At 53.9% G+C, this 11392-nt stretch overlaps 1 protein-coding gene across 1 annotated transcript; it reads right to left on the reverse strand.

The window, feature by feature from the left end:
* Nucleotides 1–793: 793 nt before the first annotated feature.
* Gpd1 (glycerol-3-phosphate dehydrogenase 1) lies at nucleotides 794–7379 on the reverse strand. The gene is made up of 8 exons (XM_059247614.1): nucleotides 7250–7379; nucleotides 6515–6692; nucleotides 5539–5679; nucleotides 4675–4813; nucleotides 4243–4355; nucleotides 2750–2983; nucleotides 2282–2388; nucleotides 794–1189 (listed from the first exon to the last, which is right to left on the reverse strand). Exons 1-8 carry the CDS (start codon nucleotides 7288–7290, stop codon nucleotides 1093–1095), a joined length of 1050 nt encoding a protein of 349 aa, XP_059103597.1. The 5' UTR covers nucleotides 7291–7379; the 3' UTR covers nucleotides 794–1092.
* Nucleotides 7380–11392: the final 4013 nt, after the last annotated feature.

Below are 11392 nucleotides of genomic sequence, written 5' to 3' on the forward strand. Positions count from 1 at the left end.
GCTGGAAGAGGTGCATACTGGGGTAGGCAAGAGGAAGGGGTGGAGTCAAGATATGGGATGAAGGAGCTGGTGAAGATAAGCTATGAATCCTGTGTGGTGTTAAACAAGAGGGTGGTGATGACCCCAAAGAGAATGGCCTTGTGGGGCGGACCCTGAGAAGAAAGAGTTGGGGTTGGGATGCCTTTTAAAAAGTGTCCCCAGTAGGAGAGGCTGGCCGACACTTCCCCCAGCCAGAGCTACTGACGAGGGAGACGGGACAAGTAAGAAGGTCAGGGGAGCCTGGGTGATCTGAGCCTGCTATGAAAAAGTGTAGCCCTGTCAGCAGATTAAGTTCCTGCTCCCCAAAGAGGGTGCTGGCGGCCGGGTGCAGGCAAGGAAGAGCTTGAAAAGGTCACACAGGGTGGGGAGCACTGGCAAGGCTCCAGGAACCAGGAAGTCGTTGGGAAGAATGGCAAACCCTGGGGGCCAGAGATGCCAGAGTAGAGCAACTCTTGTGCCAGAGTAGCCTCGGGGAGGGGGAAGCCGAGTGAGCAGAGAGGCTTCTGAGGACGCAATTGTTGCTAGGAGAAGTTAGAAGGGAGTTGTTTGAGATCTTTGTGTTTTGCTAACAAATACTGAGATCATGGATCCTGCGTGGGGCCTAGCAGAGGTCAGCCAAGGGGTCTGTGGGGCCTGGTCAGCTCAGGTGTCCAGACCCTTCCCTTGGCATCTTTGCCTTGTCCTTCCTGTGGCTGAAGTACTTCTTCAGTCACTTCGTGGGGCTTGGGACAGATTCCCAGTGTGTGTGCGGCAGCCCTTGACCTGAACCTTCCCTTCCCCCCAACCCCAGCCCTGGAGCAGGCAGCACTGGGGCTTGATTCTGCCTTCCCAGAAGACAGTGAGGGACGCCAGTTCTGCAAGAGGCCGCAGGCTCTGCAGAAGCCTGTGTCTCCAGGTGTGTAGCTGAGCCCCACAGCCCCTTGTCCTCAGGGTCCTTCAGTGAGGACCCCGCTGGCTGGGGGGTCCTGGAGATCATTCTGATGACACGGGGCGCCAGCTTCTGCTCGTCTCCGCTGGGGTAAAGGAGCTGCCTGTCCCGGGCCCTGGCCCCGCTCACATGTGTTCTGGGTGGTTCTGCAGGCAGTGAATGAATTCACCCACCGGCTGGCCCTCATAGCACACTTTGTACACAGCAGTGAACAAGGGAAACCTAGAGTGAGTGAGGAGGCTCAGTTTAGTCCCTGCTCTCGACCACCCGCTAACACCCACACACCCCCAGTCCGGACTCCAGGGCTAACCCACCACTTCCCTAGCCTCCAGCCTCTGGGAGGTCGGGCAGATGCCTGCGCTCAGTTGCCACGTGCCGGGAACCTGCGTTTCCTAGCCAGAGGATTTGGGGTGCTGTCTGTCCTGATCCTTAACCATACTGCACTTGCTTATCTAAGTCCCAGGCTTCAAGAGATTTTTGTTTCTGACTGAGTAACCCATTTAACTCTCTGGACCTCAGTGTCATTGGTTGTAAAATGGGTCCAGTATGATCAAATAGCAAAGATGTAGTCATTTGTATTTTATGTGACAGTATACAATGCCGGTTACCTCTTGTCATCCTTGAGGGGCTATTTCCTGCACCCAAAGCCCTGAGCTGTTCTTCTGAACCTGTACCATACCCTCTTTATCTGGAATTCTCTCCGTGCTCCCTGGAAAGGAGCACTCTGAGGCAGAGCCCACCGTCCTGAGCACCCAGGACAGGTGTTGGGGGACAGAAATGGTGGTTTTAGGGGAATGAACGAAGGGATAGGGCAGTCAAGTGAATTTCCCTGCCTGTCCTAGAACTCCAGCTCCCAGGGCAGGAGACAAAGGAGAAAGAATAGAAAGGAGAGCCTTCGCAGAAGGGTCCAAACAGCTAGTGTAAAGATCATGACACACGAGGCTGGAGAGGTGGCTCAGAGGTGAAGAGCACTGGCTGTTCTTCCTTCCAGAGGACCCAGGTTTGATTCCCAGCAACCACATGGTGGCTCACAACCACCTACAATGAGATCTGGTGCCCTCTTCTGGCCTGCAGGCATACATGCAGGCAGAACACTGTATACGTAATAAATAAATACTTCTTTAAAAAAACAAGATGGCAACACAGAATGATCACCAAAAGGATGAGCTGGCCGAGGATATGGCACCCCAGACTCTACAAGCTCTCTCTGTCCATCGCATAGGTTGTGTGGGGTTCAAGAAGATGGGAGGAAGAGTGTCAATCAACCTCTGGCTCCCCCCCCCCCCCCCCCCCGGGGCTGCGGCAAACACTCACTTGTCCACAAGGCCCTTGTGTTGAAGGATGCTGTGTAGCTCCCGGGCTGTCTGGGGCCCCTGGAGCTTCTGCCCATTCAGCATCTCTTTCTCCAGCTGCTCAATGGACTGTGAAGAAAATAGCATGTGAATGGAAGTGGGAGAGCAAGGCTGTCTGAGCAAGAAAGTCTGGGGGTCAGATGGGAATTGGGCTCTTTTGGGGAGGGGGGATGGGAATCTTCAAAACAATCTCCCCTTCCCGTGATTGAACCCAGGGCCTCAAGCAGACTCTCTGTGGGCAAGTGCTCTACCCCTGAGCAGCATTCCAGTCCATTCCATTTTTGTTTGCTTGCCTGCTTTTGAGACAGGGTCTGGCTGCATAGCTCAGTCTGGCCTTGTGGGCGTCATTCTCCTGCCTCAGACTCCCAGGTACCACCGTGCACAGCCACCTCCCTGCTGATCACCCCCACCTTGACACCTGCGTGCCTACCTTTCCAGTGCGAGCAAAGGCCTCTGCCACCTTGCGGTTCCGCCCGCCATAGCAGGTAGTGATAAGATCAGCAACGCCGCAGCTCTCCAGGAAGGTGGCAGAGGACACAGAGCCGCTGCAGAAGAGCTTGGCAAAGGCGATCATCTCCATGAGCCCCAGCCGGATCACTGCTGCCTTGGTGTTGTCGCCAAAGCCAAGCCCATCACAGAAGCCAGCCCCAACGGCCACTATGTTCTTTGAGGAGCAGAGGGCAACGGGTGAGAAAGTTTCCTCTTCAGAGGCTCCCTTGTGCTATCTTATCAGCACATGTCCACAAAATGAAGGATAATGTGGCCTCCTAAACTCTGTCCTTTGCCTCCTGATTTCCCGTTTAAAGCCTGCCTCCCGCCCCTTTGTGTGTGTGCCTATGTGTGTAGAAGCCAAAGATTGACAGTTTTCCTTAATCACTTCCGACTTTTAGTATTATTATTTTGTCAGACAAGGTCTCACCATGAACTTTAGCTGGCCTGGAACTCTCTATGTAGACCAGGCTGGCCTCAAACTCACAGAGATCCACCTGCCTCTGCCTCCTGAGGGATGGGATTAAAGGTGTGCTTTACCATGACCAGACGAGCTTGTTTTGAGCCAGCATCTCTCAGGGAACATGGAGTTCACGGGTTGGGCTTGACTGACTGGCCAGCAGGCCCCAGGCACCCCTCTCTCTGCTTCCCCACTGTTGGAATTCCAAGTGTACCCCTGAGCCTGGCTTTTTAAAGTGGGGTCTGGGGGATCAAACCCAAGTCCTCTTGTTTGTGTGACAAGCACTTTACCAGCAGAACCGTCTCCCCAGCCCTACCTGCCTTGCCTTTTCTTTTTTACCAGGCTGGCCTCGAACTCAGAAATCCACCTTACTCTACCTCCTGAGTGCTGGGATTAAAGGAGTGCACTACCACTGCCTGGCACCTGAGTGCTGGGACCACTGCCTGGCACTGCCTGGCACCTTTTCTTAATTCCTATCTCTTATTTATCCTTGACATTTCCTGTCAAAACCACTCTTTTGTTTTCTTTCTTTCTTCCTTTTTTTTTTTTTAAACAATGTCACCATGTGGCCCTGACTGGTCTCAAACTCACAGATATTTGCCTGTCTCTCCCAAGTGCTGGGATTAAAGGTCCATGACACCATAGTTCTGGCCATCAACTTTTTGGGTACCCTGAACATCTTGTCTGCCATTAACCTGGACACCTCTTCGACTTGGACCATCACATGGACCCAGGGCTAGCTATGTCTCAAAGGAGCTTGAAGGAGAGCAGAAGAAGAAGCCACTGTTGAATGGATAGGAATCGCAGGCCTGGTTACCCTGGCCTTGCTTGAGGGTCTTCTGTGTGGAAGGGAAGATGTGAGGAGAGCTGGAAATGTTACCCAAGTGCAAGAGTTGGTCCTAGCAACCTCAAAGAGCTAAACTGGGCGTTCTGGGGACTGCTCCCCCTCCACAGCTGCCTCTGTGCGCTCTCACCTTCAAGGCCCCACAGATCTCCACTGTGTCCACCTCTTGTACCACAGTGATTCGAAAGTTGGCTGTCTGCATCAGCTCCTTCAGGAGCTGTCCCTGGGCCGAGTCCTTGCAGCCTGAAGTGGAGAAGGGGTAAGGCTTTGAAGGACAGCTTTTATTTTTATCTTTAAAGTAGGCTCTTGCTGTGTTGCCCAGGCTGGCCTGGAACTCCTGGGTTCAAGAAATCCTCCTGCTTTGGTCTCCTGAGTAGCTGGGACTACAGGTGCACGCCACTGCACAAGTACCTGGTACGCCCGTCAAAGCGAGGTGCACAGCCCCTTCCGCCGGATGTCCCACCCCCTCCCTCTGCTCTGACGCTTTCTTCTTTCCCTGCCCTGTGGGATTAAGGGGTTTCGGAAACTGCTAGAGCTTCGTGGTGTGTCCAGGGGTTCTCACCAATGGTTGTCTCACAGAACTTCTCATCGGCCACCTCGTTGGCAATGTTGGCCCCCATCAGCACGCTCATAGGGATGCCGAGGCGTTCCCCAATGACTTCAGAGATGAGCTTCAGCCCTTTGGGGCCCTCGTCTACCCCCTGGGCATAGGATGGGGCTCAGGCCAACTGTCCTTCATACCCAGCTGAGGGCTTCCCTCCCAGGGTTGCCTCTTCCAAGATCACTGGTTATCAGTGTCCAGAGGTCCTGCCCCAACCCCACCCAGCCCACACTTGCTGTGAGGACAGTAGACAGCAGCGACCAGTCAGTCTCATCAGACCCCCCCCCCAACACACACACACTCAACCAACCTTCCTTTCCAAGGTAGTGTACTCCCCATCTCCCCAAAGAACTCTCTAGACATCCCAACCCACTTCTAGCCCAAGGACTGCTCAAACCAGCTACTTCATCTCCCAAGCCAGCTCACTCCTCATCTCTCTCAGCTTTCATGCCTCCTAAACTTCTCTGACACATCTTCCTCCAAAGCTGTGCCGTCTTCCCCAAGCAACCCAACAGCAGCTGACTCTTCTTTTCCCCTCTTCCTTCCTTCCTTCCTTCTTTCCTTCCTTCCTTCCTTCCTTCCTTCCTTCCTTCCTTCCTTCCTTCTCCTGTGCTGGGGATTGAACCCAAGACCTCAATCATGCTAGGTAAATTCTCCACCACTAAGCCACACTCCCAGCCCCAGCTGCTTTCTTAACCCTCTCCAGAACCAGTCCCTCCCGTCTCTGGACTTTCTGTATATTCTTTTCTGGTTACTTCACTGACCGCCCAAACCCCACAACAGTGAGCTGACCCACCCCCACCCCCACCAAGAGGTTCCTGATACCTTAATAAGAGATATGCCGATAGTATTGGCCTTCAAGTGGCCCTTGAGCTGGTCACAGATATTGCCAATGAACTGATGGGGCACCACGAAGATCAGGATGTCAGCGCCTGTTGCAGCCTGGACCACATCTGGGACAGCCACCTGTAGGGAGACCAGATGCTCCTGTGCCTGGCAGACCTCTCCTTGTCCCTAGGAGAGTCCTAGGGGGACTCCATTCAGAATATCTTCAAGCCAAAGAGTGGTGTTGGGGGAGGGAGGGCTTTGAGACTGAACTGAAAGATCAGAACTTCTTGTGTTTCCTGTCCCCAGCTGTCATACCTCCCTCACTCCAGCTCTCCTGGGTCCCTCAGGCCCTCCTGGAGTGCTCCTCACTATAGCCACACTCCTAGTCCTTGGCTACGGGTCAGTGAAGACTGCCAAAGGCAGCCTAGACTTGGCAGGAGGAAGAGGCCAAGTAAGATTTCATCACCACTCTTTAGGGGCCCTAACTTGGCAGGGAGAGCTGGGATCTTTCTGTCTATTCCTTGCTCCCCTTTTCTAGGCAAGGAGAGTACCGTATGGATTTGACCAAAGACCAAAGGTCCAATGATCGGCCTACAAATCTGCTAATAATCAGTGAATGAATAACACGGTTAGAGGGCAGGGCGGGCGTGAAAGACTGGACCCAAGTCCAGGAGCCTGAGAACCAACCTTTGGTTGCCACAGAGACCGACTTCTCCCTCTCCCCTCCTTTTCCCACCTAAGCATCTATAAGGGGTGGTTCATTCAGATTCCAGAAAGAGTCCAAAGGAGCAATTTCGAGGCTACAGGAGGGTACTCCAGGTCTAGAGCATCCCACCTGAGACACTCCCCCGGGCCAGCTGGCACCTAAAGTGGCCTCTCTGGAGGAGACACCTCGAAGTCAGATTTGAGTGTTGACTGTTGGACAGCCCCTCCCTTGCCTCCCTCTCTTTCCTCACAGCGAGTTGGGGCTCACCACATTGGGGGGCAGCTTGTGCCCTGGTAGGTATTTGACATTCTCGTGCTGTGTGTTGATGATCTCAGTTAGCTTTCTGCCCCCGATGTCTTCCTCAAACACCCACATGGTCACCCGAGGGTCAAAGTGTGCCAGGCGGGCTGCGTTGCTACCCACGATCTTGGCAATGGCTGAGCCCCTGTGTGTGGGGGGGGACAGGAAAGTGGAGTCGGGGGAAGGGAGGAAATCACCTCCTGAGTAGGACCTCAAAAAGCTTGTTGGATTTTTTACATCCTACCTCTCATATCACTCCCCCCCACTCCCACCCCGCCCGCCCCACCGCACCCCCATCTCCCTCCCATGACTGGCAATAGAGAGGAGATTCAGTCTACCCTAGTCTTTACTGTTGGGGAGGTGGGCCAACTTTCTTACCCCACCCCAAACCCTAGCAGCTTTTCAGACACGGAGGGAAGGGAGCAGAGCACTCTGCTCACCTCCCTATGGCGAACAGGTGCAGCTGCCCTGCCCGGGCAGGCACAGGGAGGGAGGACCGGGCACAGTGTGTTCTGTGCGCCCGCCGCCGCCGCCGCCACCGTAAGCACCGTAAGCACCAGAGAGAGCAGCGGGAGTCCAGCAGGCTCCGGAGGGCATTTCCTACCCTCTGCCTGCTCCCCGCCCACCCAGCCTCCCTTTGGAGAGCCCCTCTGCCCTTGGAGGAGCCTGCCCTTCACCCATGCCCTTCACAGAACCGCTTACCAGTTCCCGGAGCCGACTATGCAGACTTTCTTGCCAGCCATGGTGCAGCTTCTAGCTTCTGTGCCCCAGCGGGTGTGGGCTGTGAGTATTTAACTCCGCCACACGTGGGTGCAGCCAAGCTCCGCCTCTGAGGTGGCCCAGAGGCTGGCGCCTAGGGGTAGGGAGTCTGGCCCAGAGAAAGAGGAGTAAAGGGTAGAGACAGGTGGGAACAGGAATGGGCCAGAGGCCAGAGCAGCTTTCCCTCTCCGGTTTGCAGCAGGCGGTGCTGGCCAGCCTCTGCCCTTGGCCTCGCCTGTAGCTCCCCACCTACCTGCAATGGGCTCATCTTGAGACTGGCCAAGAACCAGTCCTCACTAGTCACCGGTCCCCAGCACTGACATAAATTGCAACCAGCAGGGTTGGGCATGGTGGTGCATGTCTTTAATCCCAGCACTTGGGAGGCAGATGCAAGAAGATCTCTGTGAGTTCAAGTCCAAGAGTGAGACCCCCGTCTCAAAAAAGGAAAGGAAGGGGGAAAAAGGACCTCGCATTAGTGACAAATACAGGGATGTTTTCCAAGGCGGACTCCGTCTCTCACCCTAGCACACACCTCCCCTGTGTCCTCAGCTGCTCCAACTCTGTTCTCCAGCATTCACTCTCATGGTGGGAACTCCACCACAGAGTCTGGGTGAGAGGGTCAGAGAATGTGAACCCATTTCTAGTGCTAATACCGCCTACAAGGTAAGGGGGCTGCTTTAGGATACCCCAGACCAAGGATAGGCTATCCCAGGAGAAGCTGGGCATGGTGGTGCACACCTTTAATCCCAGCATTTGGGGAAGCAGAGGCAGGTGGATTTCTGTGAGTTCGAGGCCATCCTGGTCTACAGAGTGAGTTTCAGGACAACCAAGGCTACATAGTGAGACCCTGTCGTGAAAAATCAAAAAGAACAAGGTCATCTTGGTTCATATCAGGGACTCCCAGTGGGTCCTTTCACCTCAGATAATCTCCGTTTGAAGGTCTAGAAAAGAAAGGAAGGTCAAAGGTAGACTTCTGCTGCCACGTGGCCCACAGTTCTTCCAGGCTTCAGGAAGGGCAGAGAGGTGGTGGCCAGCTCATGCACGGTCCCAGGGAAGCTTCGTGCTTCCTTCAATTTCTTCCCTCTGCTTCTGCCTATCCCACTGGGACCTTTAAGTAAAATAGCTAGTTTACAGGGACCAGAAAGGGGAAGAGAAGCCAGATTTAGAGCAGCATGGTCTAAAACTCAGGGGTAGCTGTGTCTCCTGGAGCTCTGTGGTCTCTGATGCCCATGTGTGACTTTGGGGGAGGGAGGAACGTCAGCCTGCATCCAGCAGTTTGGGCTCCGTGGCATCCGAGGCCATCTGTTTGACTAAGGGGAAGAGCTTGGGTTTCCAAGCCACTCTGGAAGGCACAGTGCAGGCTCCTCACTCTCCAGCGCTGCACCTTGACCTACAGGGCAGACACCACTGTACGCTCATGTGCAGACCTCCTGGCTTGGCAAACCAGTAAGCGAGTGTTGCCATTCCCCAGGCTACCACTGGCCAGTAACAGTAATCAGCACTAGGTTAGAGGGGAGTCTCAGTGTAACCAGTGGTAAGTCTAAGTGGGCAGGAGGTCAAGCCTGGAAGCATGTCTTTTCTCAGTTCAGGGATTCCACAGAAAAAGCCCACCATATTATCAAGGCTAGGCAGTCCCTATGACGGGAACAAACATGAAATCAGTTGGTTTTTCTTCTAACAAGTTTCTCTAATGCAGAGCTGGCCTCCCACAGACCACTCCTTTATCACACTGGCTTCAGTGCCAGGCTGCCAGCTGGGAGCACTGATTATGAGGGGTGGAAGAGAAAGGATGTTCCTGTCCCTGGCACATATGATAGGAACCCTAAAGAATGGGCATTTATGGGTGAAATGAATGCCTTGTTTTTGCCTAAATACTCCCACCCTTTTACCCCTCCAGTCCTATTAGGTAGTGTAGAGAAACAAAGCACATGGCCATTTACACAGAAATAAAGGGGATGCTTGTTACAGGAAGTTGTCAGTACCACCAAAGCTTCTCCAAGAGCGAGCTGCAGAGTGTCTGCTTGAAATGCATGACTCACCAGTCACTCGTCACACGTGCAATTAGCCTGGGGGAGAACAGATGCTGTCTCGGTGCCCTTGACACCCGATTTCTCTATCCCAAGTTATTACACTTTCTTCCCTTCTCAACTCCAAGAAACCAGTTATGTTCTCTAGATTGTGAGCGGACAGACAGACAGTGCTGGCACATTTCCACCCATCTACTCAATGGGTAAGATTTTATTTTTGCGAAGACAGGGTCTATGTAGTCCTGGCTGACCTTGAACTCTTAGAGATCCTCCTGTCTCTGCCTCCCTAGTGCTGGGATTAAAGGGGTGTGCCAATACGCTGCCCCATGGCTAAGATTCGTAACTGTGACTTGAAACTGTGGCGCACTCACTGTTCCTTCCACACCCTTCCTGGACAAGGGCACAGGAGGAAGTAGTGAGGCACCAGGTGGAAGCAGGTGGAACTGCAGGCATATCATACTTTCACCAAGAGAATTAAGACTCCTGAGCAGCTGCCAGGCTTGTGTCTACACAACACAAGGATAAAGCAGTCATTCCACACTGGGTTTAAGAACAGACTTCTTACATTGGGCATTGTAATACACACCTGTAATCTCCACTTGGGGGGCTGAGGCAGGTGGATAGCAAGTTTAAGGTCAACCTTGGTTACATACAGAGACCCCTATCACAAGAACACAACACAAAGAAAACCCTGGTATCTTGGGGCCGCAAGTGGAACCCCCAAACCATGGATCAGTAAACTGGTGGTTTTGTACCGAAAATGCAAATGCCCGCTGTCACGAGGACCTTGGCAACAGCTGGCTGGACATGTGCCTTGGGAGGGCAGAGCCTGCTTCCTCAACCTGGAGGGGCCACAGACACCAAGGCCAGGTTGTTCCAGCCAGCAGCTGACCTAGAGATTTCAAGGACAAGGGAAAAGCCAGCAGGGCCCCTGTCCTGCCTGCCTTTGATGGACTGCAGGGGGTGCAGCCTTCCTGGGAGCATGGCTTGCTTGGATATGGAGGCCACGAGCCTCCCAAGTAAGACCCAGAGTCCCCAGGGGAAAATGCTCATTCCCCAGACGGCCAGAGCCTGGCACAACTGACACTCACCACGTGTTCAATAAACACCTGTCAAATAAGAGGGCACAGGGTCGAGAAGATTGTGCCACAGCAGCAACCCCACCGACTGCAAGAGGTCCACTCTTCAGAAGAGTCTTTTATTAAAACTGGGTGACATCAATAAGGAGACAGTACAAAAAAAAAATTTTGGTCCATGAAAAAAAAAAAACCAAACCAAACAAACAAACAAAAACCCACAATTGAGTTAATAAACAGTCATCCACAGGGACACTGCAGGAGTGCTGAGTTTCCTCATGACTTCCAGCCAGGAGCCAGGCTGGGGCTCAGCTGCCCCAGGGTCGTCCAGTGTCACTGTGGGGAGAACCTTCCAAGGGGAGGGTAGAGGACAAGGGAAGAGGGGTCGGCTGTCCCAGCACAGAACAGGCAGGGGAAGGGGGCAGGGCCACTGCTCGCAGGAGCCTGAGGAGGGGTGGGGAAGCAAGGGCTGTCAGTTCTGAGTTCAGAGCCCATGCTCAACGGAATCCCCCTGTGCCCAGCCGTCCCCACCCTGCAGTGTTGTCTGCGAGCCTGGGACATGCTAACTCCGGGCAATCAAACCTGGAAGATCTGAGGCTCCCCTGGAAAGATGCAAAACCACCTGTTCCCAGGAGCCAGGATCACACCTTCCTGCTGCTACCTGAGGGGTCTGAAGCTTTGAGGGCAGGGGGCGGGGAGTCACAAACCCATTTCAGACCTATTCTCCAGCCCTAGGCGCTTTTACTCCTCAGTGCCCTAGAAACCACCAGTGGGTTCCGACTGGGCGGACAGGGGACAGGAAGACAGTGATGGCCTAGGGCTCTACCCGTTTGATTTTAGGCCTGTTTCTCCACTTAGGGAGGGGCAGGGTGGAGTGAACGAACAAGCCACCCCTCCAACAGCAGGAAGGAACAGTCTCTGCTGGGCACAACAGCACCCCAGCTTCGGTCCCTGGGGCTCTGACAGGGAAAGGCAAGATGCCC

This window comes from Peromyscus eremicus, chromosome 20 (assembly GCF_949786415.1).
Source record: "Peromyscus eremicus chromosome 20, PerEre_H2_v1, whole genome shotgun sequence".
Classification (NCBI taxonomy): Eukaryota; Metazoa; Chordata; class Mammalia; order Rodentia; family Cricetidae; genus Peromyscus; species Peromyscus eremicus.